At 36.1% G+C, this 19701-nt stretch overlaps 1 protein-coding gene across 3 annotated transcripts in view; it reads right to left on the bottom strand.

Moving 5' to 3' along the window:
• The window catches only part of WTAP (WT1 associated protein), a 28948-nt gene that overhangs the window by 1685 nt on the left and 7562 nt on the right, over window positions 1-19701 (bottom strand). The window contains exons 4-8 of one of the 3 annotated variants that reach the window (XR_003253593.1): window positions 15321-15379; window positions 13459-13586; window positions 6430-6608; window positions 5871-6218; window positions 1451-1605 (exon numbers count right to left, since the gene is read on the bottom strand). Coding sequence is in view for 2 of the 3 variants with exons in the window: in XM_026066454.1 (XP_025922239.1) it covers window positions 1451-1605; window positions 6430-6608; window positions 13459-13586; window positions 15321-15379 (521 nt within the window). In the remaining variant the exon portion in view is untranslated. Of the gene's footprint in view, window positions 1-1450; window positions 1606-5870; window positions 6219-6429; window positions 6609-13458; window positions 13587-14852; window positions 14930-15320; window positions 15380-19701 lie in introns of those variants that run through there. The other 2 variants (XM_026066455.1, XM_026066454.1) reach the window with 2 other exon arrangements.

A 19701-nucleotide genomic window follows, 5' to 3' on the forward strand; every position in this document is an offset into this window, starting at 1 on the left:
TTTAATCCTGTATAACAGGACAATAAAAGAAAAGGTAGATTTTTGCTGACTTTCATATCAGCAAAATTGTTAACTAATTCCACAGGGTTTTTAGTGCTGCTTATGTACAAAGAAAAGACTTTTCAATGGGGACTACATTTTTGAGCAGAACAAATGTGACCTGGAAACAGTGAAAGAAACATTGAACCCAAAGTCTCCAACTTTAACCTGACAGAGCAAATAAAATGCAAACTTCTTATTGTTTTAAGAATTTATATTAACTTAAAAAGCATTCTTGCAGGTACAGAAAAAATATTCACTGGAAAGGTAAGAGTGGTACTGTAGTATTATTATAGTCTTAGTCTGCTCACAACTTTGCTTACTACATTTGTTTCAGTAGGGAAGAAACAATGGGAACTAAGAACACATCTTGCACTATTCTGGAGCTTACTGCACTATACCGCATTCTGGAGCAGATATCCTCAAAGAATGTCCACACTTGCTTCAATTATGAACTTGATTCACTTAGATGAAGTACATTATGTAAATAGTAGTTCGAAAGCAAAAACATAACTATTCCAACAAAATATCCATGGTTAATGCTGTTACAGAAAATCATTTTCATTAAGAACTCTATTATATATCACTTTATATTGTACTTTCTCACAAAATACGATTCTACAGGAAAAAATTTATATCCTTTAAAATATAGGATATATCAGACTTAAGCAGTGCTGAAACACATCTGTGTTGTCCTACAGGTTTCAGTTGTAAAAAAAAAAAAAACAATATATTCAGGCTTAAGCAAAATGTCAAAGAGTTCATGTCCCAGGATTTATTGTAATAATCAGACAACCTATTGTGTAACACTACCAAAAAGCCAAATTTTAGTCAGAGATTAAGAAGATCTATCCTGAACTCTCAACTGAAAATCTGGAAATTAAAAAATTTGCTTTTTTTCCTCTCCATTTAAATTATGCAAGAGGTCAGAGTTCACAGGTAATTTCAATTCAGGCTCATAATGCTGCACAATGTAGACTGTGAATACAATAATGGAACATTTTATTTCAGTTGAGTTATTTAAGCAAAAAGTGCATTTTTGTTGTATTAGGCATAGATAAAAACCTTTTTTCCCCCAAATAAACTCAAAATGAGTCACAGTTGACAAAGTAACATTCTGTTCTCAGTGCATGCTTAGGTTCATGCAATGTTAACAGCAAGTCCTAAAATAAAAAAAGTCTTGCAATTTCAAATTCAAACCCCCACATTACTGGAGCAGCAAATCCCCCCAAGGTTCGGTTTGTTTTTTGATTTGGTAATTAAGGCAACCAGTGAAGACTTACAATTGTCATATTTTACTTCATACTGCCCTTTCATTCTAGCAAAAGAGAATTTACAGTATCTGCATCATCAATAAATTAAGCTAGCAGAAGTGCAAGGCAACTTCCATTTTCTTAAAAAAATCCCTTACCATCCTGACTGCTTTTAAGTTCCTCACTATATTTCTTCTGTAAAGCCAACTCTGCCTCAAGCTGTGCAATACGTCCTTGGGACAGCTGCCTTCCAAGCTCTTGATTCTCCTGGATAAGCATTCGACACTTCGCCATTAACTTTTTGCCTGTTTGGCTGCAAAGGAAAGAGCCATCTATCACAAAAAGAATATAAAACCTTCAGTAATCTTCCTCAATCACAATTATAGACAAAAAGGAGATGCAATTTCTGCATGTCACAATTCAAGGAACATTATGCCTCAACATAATTGTCATAGCAGAAAGTCTCCCTATAGTTACCACATGTTGTTCCAATGTCAGCTGATCTTCTGTCGCTGTCCCATAAAGTGGAAGGCAAGTTATTACTGCAAATATGAATGAGCATATTGTTCTTTTTTTTAATACCAACATCTGGATTATCAGTATGCACAATCTTGCATGTGCTGATCCTCAATGGAGTTAAATATTTGATTAAAGATGTGCCTTGTAATTCAAAAGATCAAGGACAGCATAAAAATGTGTAAACTGAATCATACACGAACAAAAAGCTTCTTCCTTTATTGTACTTGTATAATTTAGTAATTACATATGGGTGAAGAGAAGAAAGTTGGTTTGGGGAACACATTAAAATCCCACGCTCATTTTTACAGTGACATCCATTCTTCTTCGAGAGGCTTAGATATTCATTTGAATGTTATCTGGGTACTTTTTTTWAAAAAATTAGGTGTCTATTTTTCAATTCAATTTATATATTTTACAGTATTGTACACAGTCCATTTCACAATTCCTTCAGTCAGCTCTTTTTGTGCACATCTTGCATGGTGAGGAGAAAGTAAAGTGCCACTAAAAATTGGCAGGAAAAGTAAGCAGTATATTACTATTTGTTTAGAATGGCCACATTTCAGATCAAGAGCAATGCTTTAGGGTATCCAATTTCTGAAATAAGTGGGAAACATCAGACAGAAAAGCTATTTTGAACTGACAAGACATACTGTCTTTACTAAATAGGTAACATCACACATCTTTAATCTTCACGATAAAAACTGTATTGTGAAGCATTATAGGAAGTAGTATGCAAATTAATATATAGGCAATACAGCTGACTCCATAAAAGAAAGAGCTAAAGTCCTCTAAGACTCTTGGTCTGCTGAAGTCAGGACAGCAACCACATAGTTCTCTTTTTATGAGGCTCAGCAAAGTAACAAAGCTGTCCTCTTTTCTATGGAAGTGTAAGCTCTGTTAAAAAAATTAAAAAAGACTTGAGCAGGTTTATTGTGAATTCAGTGGCAGAACTTGTGTTTCTTTACAAGACCAAGGAGGTCCGCTTAAAGTTGTTTTTAAACAATTGACAAAGATGAAAARAGATTTTGAAGATTAAAAGAGTAAAACAGGAATTTCTGCTACTATGATTCACAGCCATGGTTCTCGCCTGCAACCAAAATACCCAGAAGTAAGAATTTAAAATAATCATTTCCTAATCAGCCACCTTTTAAGCATTCAAGCCTTAGACAGTTACTAAGTTCTGCCAGCTCTGCCCCATTTAACGTTTTCCGACTGACTCTCCCAAATCTTTCAGATGGGCTGCTCCAGAAGGAATCTGGCTGTGTAAAGTCCTGGAAGCCTGCAACTCTGCTAAAGGCAGCAACCTGTTCTCTTTCTCGATGTGATGTCCAATGCCAGGTTCTTGACGTTTAAATTGTGCTGACCTAATACAATCCGAATAATACACTTAAGATAAAAGTTTCCTTAAGATGTTCATTCTTTGTAAAGCAGGACCACTTTGGAAATAAGCAATGTGGCATATCCCAAAAGTGTTTAGGCAGACATGCAAAGGCTTTTAATCACTTGCAGATTCCTGTTACTGTATTCATCATCACTACAAGTGAAAGATGTTCACAGCGCTTAAGTCATTTAACGTTTTTCTCTTTACAAAACAACATAAAATTATAGTATTAGCAAGTACCAGTTACCTTAAAATTGGGACAATTTTAGAATCCCATTAATTTCTTCATGTTAACTCCTACCAAAATGTAAAATATTTATTACCTGTATAGAAATTTGCATAGTTACCTATAATGCTATTTCTTCTCATCAAGATTTCCAGATGTTCTGAACTAGTGCAGCACAGCACCAAGCAATCTCCCCTTGCAATTTATGTAAAAGACAATACATGCACAAGTAACAAATCCAGTAACTATTAAAATAACTCCTACTAGCTGTAAAATTAAATTTGGCAATGTTTTCACAAATCCACTTGAACATACATGCAACAAAACCTGTAAGGATATAAGTGGTTAAATTTCAAAAGACTACTTTTTGTAGTAAGCTTTCTGCAAATCAAGTTTCTATTTTTTTTTTTTTTTAATTCAAGCATATACTGTATGTTCAATGATGGTTAAAATGGCTTAGCAGAGCCATTCCTTTGATTACATGTCCTTTTATTTTCTGCTCCAGTCATCAGCAATGATTATGCTGTACACCCTTATCTATGGTTAAGGTCCAGAACTGATACTGCTTAGGGTTGCAGTCAACATGTTACCTCAGAACACTGGTTAGAGATTTGAATAGGAGCATCACCTCTTTTCAAAACTAGGTCAGGTGCCATGAAATAGGAGTAGTTGCATATGAGGAAGAACAAATAGTGGGGGTGGGGTGATGAGGGTAGGGAAAGGAGAGAAGAAAAATCCTGCAGACCTTTTACATATGAGTCAGCATTTCTTTACCTTTCCAGAAATAAAAATCAATCAAATCATAACCCAGTTTAAGACAATCTCCATTTACCAGGAAATAAATCTAATTTTCCATATTCCAGCTATTGCACATATATATTATGTACATTCACCAGAGTTAAATTCAATTATATGACAAGTATCAAGGAAAGTTGTAACTGCAAAAGTGACAAAATTTTCTTTGATACTTTTGCTTGAAAGTGGTAATAGCTACTTGTCTCTCCTCAGTTGTACACGCAACTTTAGAGCCTGAGGACTTCTTAAAAATAAATAAATAAACAAACCCTGTATCTAAATGTATTAAGTCATTTTTTGAATTCCAAGTTAAACAAGCAATCTGCATGGCATGCCAGATGAACAATCCCAACAGCTGCCTCTGTCCGCACATTATAGTAAATTTTACAAACAGCTTGGTAACACATTAACAATTAATGCAAGTCTTACCTCTGTTTTGATGCTAGATCATTAAAACCTTAGATACTGCTACAGCAAAATCATTCCAGATGTATCACTTTTTTAAATGTAAAGTTTTTCTGAAGGTTTTTCTTTTGCTGTAAGCCATTACTCATGCAAAAAATAAGCCTGCGTAAGAATACTACTCTCCTTTCCATATTAATCATCTAAAGCATAAACAGTTAAGATATTTCTGAGTTGAAAAATATGTAATGCCATCTTAATAAAGATCATAATTTTACCAATGAAACAGAATTCATCACCTTCTATGAAAGGACCCCTTTTAAAAATTTAAAACTGAATTTTCTAGAGTCATGAAATATTGCCCAACTGATTTGAAAATCAAAACCTTAGTTTTCTAGATAGAACTCAAATTGCTAAAAAAAATAAAAAATAAAAAAAAATACACAAATGCTGTATCAAATCTGCATTTCACTTTACACACCTCAGACATGCACTCCCAGCTGTCCCATATTGCTACTCTTACAAGTAACTTGGGACAACAGAACAGAGGCATCAACAGAGTAGCAAAGGCTCCTTTCACTGATTCCACCCAGGAAAATGCATGCATTTAAGGTTTTTTGGTTTGTTAAAATATTGTCTTCCTTTTTCAGAGAACGAGACAATTCAGAAATAACAATCTGTTCGATTCTCGTTCATCCCAGGAGTTTCACAATACAACAGTATAACCAGTAGYGTTCCTTGATCTATATATTACAACTATTTCAAGGCACATTTTATATCGAAGTGCAATACAAAAAAAACAGGTGTACAAAGGAATAAAAGTATCCCACCAACACTGAAGACAGTTGCCATTGTATGTGCCTTCTGTAGTGAGCATTTGAGATCAGTTCTCAGAATAGAAGATTGAAAATTTCTCTTTGCTGCATGAAAACATGCAGTGAAATACTTATCACAACTAGTTTCTCTTATACATGCTAGTTGTGATCAAATATATATTACTTCCAACAATTTTACACCTGCAATTAGATAGAACGTACATTTTTGTACAGTCCTAATTYTGAGGCATCCACAATATTTCCAACCATCCAGAGAACAGTTCATTATTTAGCAACATTGACTTAAGGCTCCATCAACTGTTATAGAGCCCAAATGCTAAACAGTCAAATGTGTACACTACCACTGATGTGATATGAAATAGCACTCTCATGGCTATTCAGAACTGGTTAGCAAATAAACTCTTTAATGCAAAATTCACCTCATTGAGTTCTGACCCAGCAGTTCAGTGAACAAGCAGGAAGTCCACAGTCTTATTGGCAAAACTGACTTACAGTGTCTCTAAGTCACTAGGCTCAAGGTTAAGAGCGAAGCATATTCCACTTCTACATTTTACGGGAATTTTACATGTTCAATTCATGATTTATAATCTCTAGGTTCTCTCTCCTCCAAACTGTCTGTAGACACAGTGTGCCACAGACTTAAGACTTCTGTTTTTCCCTCTATTTTCTTCAAATAGAACAATTTTGCAAATGTCTACATGTTCTAGAAAGGATTTTTTTTTTCGGAGATGGCCATTTCTTCAGAACAGTCCGACGCCGTCAGGCCTCTGAAGCAAAGGGGGAGAAAAAAGCTGAAACACAAGGTTCATCTGGTAAGTTTTACATTAAGCATTACAAGCTGGACAGTATAAGAATGTGGCTTTTGGCTCAAAACGTCTGAGTCTTGGTGTGGAAACGAGTACTTGGCTGTCCCACCATAGCATTCTCGTAGTGGGACTGTCAGGGAAGTCTTGACTGGGGAGTATTTGTTTTGTTTACCTATCAGGCGTAAATTTCCAGGCACTCAGTTCATTTTGGGCTTGTTCCAGTTTGTCTTTAGTCTGTTCCAGTTCACCTTTCATTTTTAGGAAAAACAAGTTGATGGCTGGGTCCACCATTGTTGATCTCAGTTGGGCAACACTAGGCTGCTGGACTTGCTTGAGGTACTGAATCTGATTCTGCATAAAACAAAACCAAATATTGTTATTTATACATCACTAAATAAAATTCTATAATCATTTAGATACAATTTAAAAAATAGTTATTCCAAAGAGAATACTAAGAAAGCTTGCTTTCCTCTTCAACATTTTAATCTGAAGAGGGCAGRATAAAGAACCACTCCCCCTCTCTATTAATATGCATACTCCCCAAATCTCTCCCCGCCCCAGCTGAAACTTTCAAGGCTGCTTTTCTTTCCCTCTGCTTCAAATTTCATCTTCTAGATGTCAGCTTACATTTGCAGAAGAAATGACTGGTATATTATAATGCTCCCTTTCTTTTACACTGCCTACATTCTTTTGAAAAAAATCTGTACATATTAAGACTTGTCTGGTTAAAACAGATGGCTAATTTCTATGCATCTTCAGTGAAAGTTATCAACATTAATGGTCCAAACAATTTCTTAAAGCAACTAAGAAGGTTTTGCCACACAGTTTTTTGGGTTTTTTTTTTGCAAAGGTTATAATCACTTACAATATGAGTTTGCCTCCCCCCCGCCCCTTTTAAAACCAAAATCATTTAGGAAATTTAGAAATATCAACATCATTTAAACAGATTTTGTTTGGATTTAGATTCTCTTGCAATAAGCACAACCCAAAAGACTTACAATTAGTCATCAGTATTTCAGAAAGAATAACCAAGACTGTTTCTTTTAAATATAACATGTTAGTCAAAACTAGGATGTATTTAAACAAGATTCCCCCTCCCCCTCCCTGCCTTCTCTCCCAGTTGCTTCAATTTTAGTTCCATCACAACAGGCAATCATAAAATGGGCTACTAAACAGCACATGATTAGAATCCAGTTAATCACTAAAATCACATTGGCCTACATATAAAGTGTTCATTCTAAAGTTGTTTATTACTCTCCCTGTATATACACCACATTTGTCAGTTACAAAGAGGTAAACATAAGATTACATTAAAAAGAAACATTAATTAAAAATCGGGGGGGGTGCCTGCTGCTATATACATCTTCCAACTAGATGGACAGCAACAGACCCTTGCGCATACAGTTTCACTGATAAACAGTACAAGACATCACCAGCAGAACGGAAGGACAGAGCAAGAGTCTCCCCCCACATACACTTAGCTTATTTAGAACAACCTGACCTTCGCAGTAAAAGGTACAGTTCAGTTTAACCATTTTCCTGTACAGTCAATTTATTCTGTGGAGTCTTTCACTTAGCAACAGTAAAGAGAAAGTACAAGTATAAACATTTTATTTATCTTAAAGATGAGCAGTAGTGACTCCAAAGTCACTTCTCAATTTAGGAAGACATAATTTAAGCAGCACCAATTCCTGTATTTTATTTCAAGTATGCGATTTCAAAGTTATTGAAATAGCTGAAATATTTCAAATTAACTTCACATTAATTTGATATAAAAATATTTAACTACTTTAACTACTTAAAAAACATGAAACAATCTTCATACTTTGTCTATTTATTTAAAACTACTTAAAAATATATTTATATGTATCCAGAAAGAAATGTAAAAGGAATAAACAACAAACACAACGTAAAAAACTTTCAAGAAATAAAGCACTCGCAAGCTAAGAGCCTGCCTATGCCAACTTTACTTAGAAAAAGGACATCCAAATTAAGACTATCATAACATGTTTTGGATAATGTTTCTCCCCTGTAGGACCTCTGCTTTACTGAATGCACAAAACGATGCTCATTTAATAAAGAGCTATTTAATTTATCTTTACCAAAAGATCATCTTTCCTATCCACTCAACTTTCTGATGCTTGGACTAACAGGAGTATTTCAACAACCTGTTATTCTTTATGAGGATCAGCACTAGTACAGGGTGAAACAGCTCATTTAACAGATGTCTGCAGACATGTAGACACTCCAGCTGGCAACTTATTTCAGAAAAAGACCTATGCTACAGCAATATGGTTCCCAACCTATTTTTAGAGAGGCATCACTGAGAAAAACTGACCATGTTCCTTTCCTTACCTAGTCCAGCTGGACTGTACCTTCCCTCTTCTACTGCCAGGCCAAGAACTGTAACAGATTCCTTGGATCACTAGCACAAAGATTGCTGCCATGTGCCCCACTCATGCCAGAAATGCACTAAAAAGTTCAACAACACCCAGCTAATTCCGTCCAACATCAGTTATATAACTGTCTCTTACAAGTATCTCTGGTGCATGCTTTTAGGCCAAACAGAAAGAATTGCATGGGCTCCATGTTACACCTCAGTTGTCATTCCCAAAACAGGACAGTATGAGGAATTTACCTGAGCAGACCAACCCTCCTGCATCCCTTCCCAAACTTAAATACCATTCATTCCTCCAGTTTTTCCAACACCAATTTTCCTCCATCTCTCTAGAGATGCCTTCTCCATTCATAACTCCAGAGTTTTCACTTGTTAGGCTTTTCATTCACCCAGGCCTAACAACCTTCTCCAGATCTGACCCAGTCCCAAGGCAAGCCCATACCTCTTAATCCCTCTGCCTACTTCCTCATTCCATTCATCTTCCTGCTTAGCCAGTTCCAGCCACTCACTGTCCTGCTACCTCTAACCACTCTGCTGTCTCTCTCCTCCCCTCTGTATTCCAGGGAGTAAGGGGCAGGGAGCAAAAGAATCCACCTGCCTTCAGGTTCAACAGCTGGACCTCCAACTAGAACTGAAGATACAGAAAAAATTATGTCCAACGCCAGATTTCGACATGCCTACACTTAATACCTAAAATAACTATTGTTGTTCATATTCTTAAACATGAACGCACACACTAGATGGTATTTTTCAAAAGCTTGYAAGTTGGACAAATAGGGATGAATTTCACAAGCAGAATAGATGACCTTGGTATCAGCTCTCTCTGCTCTAGCCCAAAGCAAGAGGATGCTGAAGTATTCTAAACAGGAGGACATCAGGCTGTGTAGGTTTTTGTTTGTTTGGATGGTGTTTCTTTGTTAAGACATAAACATTTCAACTCCTCCACTTCTCATATTTTCTTGGAAACAGCTGAATCCTTTTGGCTAAAGGTGTCTAAAGACATCTCCGCAGAACAGACCCTCTGACATGAAAAATAATTAAACAGAAATCAGAACCTTAATAGGAAGTGTCAGCAATCTAAATAAGCACAACTATAAATGCTCCCTTTAAGGAAGGAGTAGAAAGGAAGAAAAAGGATAATAACGAAGAACAAACAAACAAACAACAGAACAGTAAACCTAACCACAAGCAGATTAAGAGTAATGACTATCTAGGCACTATGGTCCAACCGCACGCCAGGAAACTTCCATTCATTATCTTTTCCATGGAGAAGATAGGGAAAAGCTATTTGAGAGGCAAATACTTCCAAATGCCTGTCTGCTTACAGCCCAACAGCAGCTGTGCAGTAGCTTAGGAAGGGTGTAAAGACCTTTCCCTGAAGCAGCAATCACTCCTTCAGCACCTTCTCTGTCAGAAATAAAGCTCCATGTAGGAACAGTAGCCAGTACCTTGCCTTTACCTTCCTAACAAAAGGAGTCTCTTTTTGGGGGGCAGGAGTGTTCTTGCTAGGGGGAAAGTACCATAAGGCTTTTGCTGATGTTGGGGTAGATGAGGTATTAAACCCCTAAACTCCCATCTAGCCCTTTAGTTAACCACTTTAAACTATGCAAAGTAAGTTTGCAATATCAGTCAGACAATCAACAAGCTTCTGTCATTCCCCCCTGCCCAAATCCATTCTGCTGCCAGAATCAGCATAGAGCCCAAGAATGAAACTATGTACTAAACCACCGTTTTGTTTTTGCAAAAGAGTGTCAGAACAATGACTGCTACACTGACATATATAACTACGAAGTTTCAAGAGCAACTGAACTGATAAAAACTTCTCTTGGCTTATAAAAGTTATTTTTTGCCTTTTTCAAGAAGGGGTACAAATGAAAATGGCAACTAAGACAAGGCCTATCACATCCTATTTTAAAACAGGACTAGTATTTTTTTTTAACTAGCAAAACGTTTTACACACTGATAATTAGAAAACTCACCTGTGTCTGTCAACTACTACATTTCAATTTGGTCAGTTATTTTTTTATCCAGTTAAATTTCTAAGAGTTGAACGTGGTTAGTTTGTAAATATTAAGTATGTCCCGCCAATACATTGAGAAGAATATGAACAATCAGTATCAAAAGATAAATAATTATCTGTAGCTTTAAGAAACTTGACACCCAAGATGTTCTGTCTTTCAAATTGAGAGAGTCAACACTAAATGCTTATGTATAAATGACAGTGTCACTGGTATATTTTATAGCATTTAAATATGAATTATAAAACATGGTTAACTTTACASTAAAGAGTTTAAGGAAACTTATTTTGTGGACTCAAAATTAGACATCTCAAATACATTATGATACAGTTAATACTTTTTGTTCATTTACCAAATGACTTAGCAACCTATAGTTTAGCTTTGCATCTCTTCCAGCACGATTTATTTTGTTATTGTTACCTTGCTGAAAAAATACCATTTAATAATACAAAGCAAACTGCCAACTTCTTCAAACTATCCACATGTTCAGTCTGAAAACAATAAGGTGCCAACAGTGTCTTCATAATAGTTTTTTCTCTTCTTCCAAGATGCATCGTTCTACTTCTATGAAAGAGATAACATCTTTGATGTGATTTGTGTGTGTCAACAACTTGGAAAAACTGAGCTAACTTTTTTTTTCTAAAAACAAAAAACAACAACAAAAAACAACAAAAAACAAGCTCATAAAAAGTTTTTCAAAGAGGACGTTCTGGAAATGCTAAGCACCACAGCTGTAAACAAAGTGCAGACAAAAATCCTATACAGTCTTCAAGATCTTGTCAGAATTCAGAGTCTTAAACGTGAAGTTTTTGTTTATGCCATTCTTTTAGAAATATGGCGGAAGAAAGGTGAAAAATGTAAACAAATTGGTACTTGGTGAAAAAGCCCTACATTTCATCTGATTTTTTAATATCCATCATTTCAGGTCCATGCTCAAAAGTTCAAGAGAAAAAAAATCTTCTTACTTCTGTTCCTCACAGTAGAGCTTATCAGTAGAAGAAACAAGAGAAATGGGAGCAATATAGTAGCATCACTACTAGAGAAGTGTTCTAGTATAGTACCAACTTCATGGGCTTCATGGACCTAGGATGCTTCCTGGGCTGCATTAGGAAGAATGTTGCCAGCAGGTGGAGGGAGGTGATTCTTCCCCTCTATTCAGCCCTGGTGAAGCCATAGCTGGAGCACTGGGTCCAGTGTTGGGCTCCCCAGTACAAGAGATATGGACATACTGGGGCGAATCCAGTGCAGAGTCACAAAGATGATTAAGGGCCTGGAGCATCTGTCATACAAGGAGAGACTGGAAGAGCTGTGGCTGTTCAGCCTGGAGAAAAGAAGGCTGAGGTGAATCTGATCAACGTGTATAAATACCTGATTTTTGAGGGGGTGGCGGGGCAAGAGAATGGAGCCACTCTTCTCAGTGGTACCCAGTGAAAGGACAAGAGGCAATGGGCACAAATTCAAATACGGAAAATTCCATTTAAACTTGAGAAAACACTTTTTTTACTGCAAGGGTGACCTAATGCTGGAAAAGGTTGCCAGGAGAGGCTGTGGAGTCTGCATCCTTGGAAATATTCAAAACCTGGCTGGACATGGCCCTGAGCAACCTGCTCTAGCTGACCCTGCTTTGAGCAGGGGGGTTTGGACTGGATGATCTCCAGAAGTACCTTCTAACCTCAGCAATTCTGTGATTCATTCTTTACCAATGCAAAAGAAGTTTTACCCGCACATTTTTTCTTTTTGTAACAATATTTGCTACAGACTAATGTCACATTATTATTTTCATTACTCTTAAAATCATGAGTTAAGAGTTAAGTCCTACATCGCTTTATCTAACAGCTCTGGAAACCTACAGAAAAAGAAGGGAGGCTAAAAGAGCAAAACATCAGAAGGAATGATACAATGCTAGTGATTGGTTTTGCACAGAATCTCCATTTTCCTAAGAGCAGCTCTTAGGAGTAAGTTACACAAATTAGCATCAAGCAGCATTTTACAGTCTTCTCTCAGGAACTTCCAGTTAAAGAAGCAGGTCAAACGATATTAAAAGAGTGTGATCCAAAAAAACATTCAAAAGCCCAAATTGGTAAAAGGCAGTTTCAAGAAACCGAAACTAAACACAGAAAAAGGAAGATGCAGAAAACCCATAGAAATAGAGAAGGGAAACAGGAACAACAAAAAAGCATCCAAAAAACATTAGAAATCCTAAGAAGCAGACCTGCCAAATTTCAAAAGGACTCCCTCTGAAAAGTTTTCCACCTACAATTTCACAATTTCACTTTGCTGCCTAACTAAATGAATGTAGAGAGCTGCAAAACTTAGTTACCCAAATTCAGCATAAACATCTGCCTAAAAGCTCCTAAACAAAACAAAAGCTCAATCTTATCCTTAGGCTTCAATTCAATTTGCTCCTGTCTCCACTGATAGCTAAAAGTAACATTTTTGGTAAATATGTACAGCTGATAAATGTCATAAAAAAGTAAGCATGGCTCATGCAAGAGCTGCTACTGCTGCAAACCCGTGCAATGGTTCTGGGGCAAAAGTCCTTCCAAGCACGGTGGCTGATGAAAAATAAATTGAAATGAGCAATATTAAAAAAGCAAAATTAGAAAAATGATCTTTACTAACTCAGTGAAATATTTAAACTTTAGTGCCCTGTCATTTCTTTAGRCACAGAAAATGGGATGCTATAAACAGTTTATGAAATACATAGTATATGGGTACATGCTCAGGCAAAAGCAGGTATTTTTCTGTAACAGTCTGAAAACACTTATCCTCTATAAATACTTACAGTACACTCTTGCATCTCCTGTTCTTTAGTTGCCAGTCTCATCACCAGAATATTTTCTCTTCGGGCAGATTCTTGCTGTTGCTGTTTCAGCTTCTCTTCAGACTCTCTCAACCCTGTCACATCATTAGCTAATGCAAGTAATAAAACACAGAAAGCACATATTATAGCATCCTTTCATAAAGAGCTGTTTAAAGACAACTAGAAAATCTGGAAGTCAAACTAATTTATAAACAGCAAACAAGCAAAATAAGCATAAATTTAATAAGCATAAATAAGCAAAATCAAAAGATCAAAATATCAGAAAGTTTTAGAAGAGCTTGACAATAATTGTTTTTAAATACATCTCTCTGGCCCCTCCCTCAAACTTTCTACTAATCTTTTGAAAATGTTTCCACATTTTTATAGGAATTAACTGTTAAAGTGCTAAATTAACCAGCTACTCTAGCCTTCACCACTACCACTTGCATTCTGAGACTGGTGAAGATGGAATTGTCCTGGTATTTTAGAGAAATTTTGAGGATGGGGGAAGTCAACATTCTGGCAAATGACGTTCCTCAATCTCTAAAACAGTGCCATTTGTGATCAATCCTCCAACTGGTCTTAACACCCCATGAGCAATCAGTAAGACATTAGAGAATTTCAGAAATAGCAGCTCAGTCGCAACCAGAAGAATTCTTCTGATCCATGAACATTTATAAAGGTTTATATATGAAATATGAATACAAGGAAGTAACACACAACATTTCCTATTTACTCCAGTGGGAACACRCACAAGCAGCATGATACAAACAGTAGATATTTATTCTGCTACTTATCACATATAAAATGTGGAAATGATGGATGAAATTATAAACTAAGACGACCATGAAAAATCGCTTCAGGACAAATATTTATAAATTACTCTTTGCAGATAATTCAATAATACTGATTACTGAAGTCTGCATTAGAGTTGCTGAACTTGAGAAATTGGAAATGTTGCAACAAATTATCTACATTAGGACAGTCTGAGCTTAGAACGAAATTAATTGCTTTCACTTGCTATATTTTATTCCCTCCAAAACTCAAACATTACAGCGTGGCAGGGGATGAGGGATACAAGAGGGAAAGAGAGAGGACAATCACTCAAATTGATTGGGGGGGGGGGGGGACGACTTTCAAAACCAGTGGTACCAAGACTTCTGTTACTTAGACTGAAAACGTGAATGAAAAAACAGGAAAAAGTTATTCTCTAGCTGCCAAAACAATCATTAAAAGTGAGTTAGGATTAGCAACTCAGTCACTTCCAGAATGTATTCTGCTTTTCTCATTGGCGAATAAGATGAAGTTTTTCTACATCCTCTCTTTTGAAAGACTAAAGTACACAAACGGATATTCAAAATTTTGAGTTAAATTACCTAATCAGATCAAGAGTTAGTTGGGGACTCACGGTAGACCTCTAAAAACTATCCCCCATYCCATCTGGTTTCCAACCCTGTAAAAATACCAATGGAACAAACATTCATAGGATATTTCGGAAGAGGATAATCTTTCCCTGCTGTTGGCCCTAAAAATAAACGTATTTGCGGGGTTGTGTTTGGGGCTTTTTTTTTCCTAGCAGTCTGGGTACAGTTGAKCCTACAGATGCAAAAATGGACTTTTCAGAAGCCATGTAAGATTTGCCAAGAAAAACAAATGGCTGAAGAAAACAAAAAATGCTGAAGATTTACACTAGGAAAAACATGGATCTTTTGACAAATAACATATGCTATCTAGATTACTATCTATTATCTCCAATAATTTTAGAAAGCAAAGACATTATCTGAGTGCTCTACTTATATGAACATTTAAGGAACTTGTACCATTTTGAAACTTGGCTAACTTACAATTCAGGTCTGTGTACTTGCCCTCCAGAGCTTGCACGTATGCTTCATACTGTTTCCACCTATTGCAGAGAGGAGGAGAAAGAGAATTTTCTGAACCTTAGTTTATTAAATTAAGGCATCTAGTTCCTAAACTTTCATAGTATACATTTATACCATAATCAGAAAGCATCACAAGGGAATTGCATAATTGGATAAATGACAATTCTGATAAAAAATTTACTTTATCCATAAAAATATTTAATTTCATCTTGCACCTCAGAAGGAGACAGGATAAAAAAACCCACATAGCTGCATGTTGCCACTTAAAATAGACATCTTAAAACCTACTGTGTTATTTTGGACAAACATTGGGATCAGACATTTATTATTTTGTACATGTGAAATACTTAAGATGTATCTCATCCTCAAAGCAGAACAATCAAAACTAAATTACATAGCAGAAACTATAACACAAAGACAACAGAAGTCTGCATTAGGGTTACACCACTCATCAATTGAATAGCAAAGCAAGCTTAAGTATATAATAATAGGACACTAAAATTTGCCAAGTCTAGGCTAACTAGTTATTCCAACTCACTCAAACCAAAATCATAGGCTGATTATATTCATTGACCAGAAGCTAGTTTGGTAACTCTTTGCAGGCATGCTAAAAAAGTGATCCATACATATGGTTGGGAAACTCCACACTTAAAATAATGCTACATATAATGCACACCATCAAGTCAGTAGCAAATAAAAAATGCAGTAAAGCTTAGGACAACATGCCTTCCTGACAAAGTTCACAGGATGGTTGCCTAAAAATCAGTCATAATGAAGTGGCACTTTTTTTTAAGATGTATTTTGCTCCTAACTATACACTTTCCTCATAATGGTACAATTCCACAAGATGAAATGAACTGATCTAACAACGTACCACGACGAGAAGGGGAAGGTTTCTGCTCCCTCTTTCCCAGCTACCCTTTCTTTCTCCATCTACTCTGTACCAGACCCATTAGACCACTCTATTTTAATTCACTAAACTAGAACAAAACTATCTCAATGCAAAACAATAAAACCAAACTCTAGATCATTTTTGATGGTTTAGTGAATTCAAACTGCTCATTAAAGAGCCTGAAAAGCATCAGATCTAGGAATGAGTGAGATTACATGGCTGGGAAGAAAGTAAACACAAGGTCTCTTCCCTCTCTGGCAGCAGCAAAGTTTTATAGATCTGTTCAGCAGCATGTGAAATTACTGCTTTAACTTGCTCTCTGAAGCTCTGCAAAAGAGAATAACTGCATTTTCACTTAGCTCCTAAACTTATCTCTTTGCTCTAAAAAGAAATGCTGATATAGAAACAAAAAAGAAATACTGATACAGAAACAAGAGTTCAACACTCATTCAGAAGATGTCAACCCCCAAAAAGTAAAACTGAAACAATCCACTATATAGCAAGCCTGTAAAGAAAGAACCTAGTTTTTACATGAAAGAATTACATAAAAGAATTTTAAAAATGGTATTCAAATACAATTGCAGGATTACTTGACTACTAAGTTCATCCTGCAGACCTGAAAACAACAGTTCAGCTTTAACTGTGACCTCCTGATTGATAAAAGCTATATAAGGAGTGTTTCAGGGCTTCAATTCACTCACAAGTTAAACAGACATAACAGACCAGCACTGGAAAGAAAATGGGTTGCATATGGTGACCAGGAAAGTTAGAGGCAATACCCCTACGTAACCTCTCAAATGCTAATAGTTCAGCAAGAACTACCTCAACTTCTGGAAGAAAAGGTGTGGTGGGTAAGTGTATTAGATCAAGTCATGGACCTAATACATATGCCTAAACTCTTCCAGAATGATCACTCTTCAGACCTCCAACAGTTATTTACGGTACAATGTTTTGTCAAGATGGACAAAACCTGGTCAAGATTATAGCAATTAATCTACAGACAAGTTTCAGAAATTGCATAGAACAAACTTGTGATCACCACAGATGACAAACTCAGATTTTTTCCATCAATAAATTTTAAAGATTTCAAGTTTCTCTACCATAACAACTTCATTTTCACACACCTCCATCTCAACAATTTTGGTATGACTACAGAAGAACTCAAAAGCTATTTTCTCTTCTGGCAATCCACCTGGTTTTCATCTCACTTCAGGCAAACCAGAAAAATGGCAAGTGCAAAGACAAAAAAAACCACCCAAGTTCTTTCATGCAATAGGATTTTTTTTTATCATTGATATAGGAACTCTGAAATAGACTAAAAGTATCAAAACAAAGTGAAGTAATGAAAGTTGAAGTTTAGAAACATCCACATGATGAAGTAGACCATTCTTTCGATTAACTAGCTCAGGAAAAACAAAACAAACACCTAAGCAGGCCCTTATTAAGGGCACTTCAATCAAACTTGTGGTTGTGATGTTTTATCTGCTGTGAATATTTTAAGCTCTCAGTAATCCTGAAGATCAGTATGTCAAAATATTTGCCTTGAATGCATGAACAACAGTTAAGGGAAAAGTGCTCCCCTCTACTGGCAAGACTAAAAAAAGTCTGATGATGGCCCAAATAATACACATTTAAATTAAAACTAAGTTAACTGACTTAAGACTTTACACACTTGTTCCACATGTGCTGCAACCTTTTAKAACTTCTTGTGGTAACTTCTTCTGGTAATGCCTTTAATGATCCATTTTGCTAAACACTTTTCAGCTTGCTTCACTGTGTAATTGTTTCCCCTTGTTGACAGTAGTAGCACAGATCATTAACAGAGGGAACTAAAGTAAAATTCTAATCTTCGCAATGCTGATGTTAAAAAGCTGAAGCTTCTAGAAACTATACTAAGGATAAAATAAAAAGGAAAACATGGAACTATCACAGAAGCAAGCATTTTAAAAAACGGAAGCTGCTGAAAGTGATAATATTTTTTAATGCTCTAACTCTGCACATTGTTAACACCCATTTTTGTATTTCCTCTTCTTTATTATGTTTAGGATGGTAGAGGAGTCCAGATGATTCTATGATGAAACATGACAGATGTACAACTGTGTACTTCTAGGTCTCAAGTAACTGCAAGAATGGTGTTAGAGCTTGTAACAATTCTAAGTGAACAGTCCATGGAAAAAAAGATCTGTTTTTAACCTAAATAAAGGGCAGGATTTCCAGATGTGCAACTCTGATCTTAAACTGTATAACTGGATCGCCATGCATAACAGTTTTGCTTTTGTACTTTTTCCAGTAGCATAGACTCCAGGCTGTTGACAAGCAAGGATGAGGTGAGCTTGTATTCCCATTACATGAAATTCCCACACTTAAGTGGGAATTAAGTTAAATGTTCATATTGAGCTTGAAAAAGGTGGCAAGGACAGTAAATTTGTAGAAATGTAATATGATGCATTTGCTCAGCCATGGCCTGTTGAAACTAAACAGCAGAAGCATAGGCTAATTTAGTAGTAGGTGTAGCAGCACCTAGAAATCCCAGGTATCAAGCATAACTCCAGTGTTTTCCAAGGATTCTTAGGCGTAAGTTAGGCCACGCGCATGTGCACACACACACGCTGCAGGCTCCATTAAGCCCTACTGCAAACAGTAACCAATTAGAAAAAATGTCAAGTCACTTATGTCACCATATGTCACATTTGGAGTACATCTTTATTTAATTTCAATTAGAAATTTTAATTCCAACTGTATTCATAAACAATGTAATTCTCTGCACATAAATATATAACTTCCCCATAAGACACCATAACACATTAAAGACATTTGTTAAGTTACGAAAAAAATCTCCATACAAACACTATTTCTAAAGATTAGGAATTTTAAACATTTTTCAACTAGCTAATATTCTGAGCTCTTCAAGGAAGAGATTTCTGCCCCAATCACATTCTAAATCTCAGTAAACATGTCCAAAAAAATCCTGAAGTGATATACAAAAAGGTTTTCCAAAAATGTTGCCAGAAGTAAAATTTAAAGTAAAAGCTTGCTGCCAGCCCATCTTCAACTACAAGAGGAAAGAACTCTCATCTGGGAAATTTTTTCACCTTACTTGAAAGCAATACCCCCGCCACCAGGATCATGTAAACATCGTACCCGCATTAGTTTGATTTTTTTTCTTTTTAAGTAAACTCTTACACTGACACAAAAACAGTTAAGTTAACCTATTTAAGAATTTGTACATACTTTTCTTTTAATTAAAGAAAGTCAGTGATTTATTGGGACTTGATGGGCAAACTTAAATCTGAAGCCTTTCTTCCCAACAGCCAAGACAGACTGTTCTCTTCACCTATCATAGACTATAACTTTGCATACAATCTAACAGATGCATTGCTTTAAGCAAGCTTAAGAGTTGTCTTACACCCCTCCTTGCCCATATTACCCCTTCTGGTACACCTGCAGGGG

This window comes from Apteryx rowi, unplaced genomic scaffold, assembly GCF_003343035.1.
Source record: "Apteryx rowi isolate R43461 unplaced genomic scaffold, aptRow1 scaffold_241, whole genome shotgun sequence".
In the NCBI taxonomy this organism is placed as follows: domain Eukaryota; kingdom Metazoa; phylum Chordata; class Aves; order Apterygiformes; family Apterygidae; genus Apteryx; species Apteryx rowi.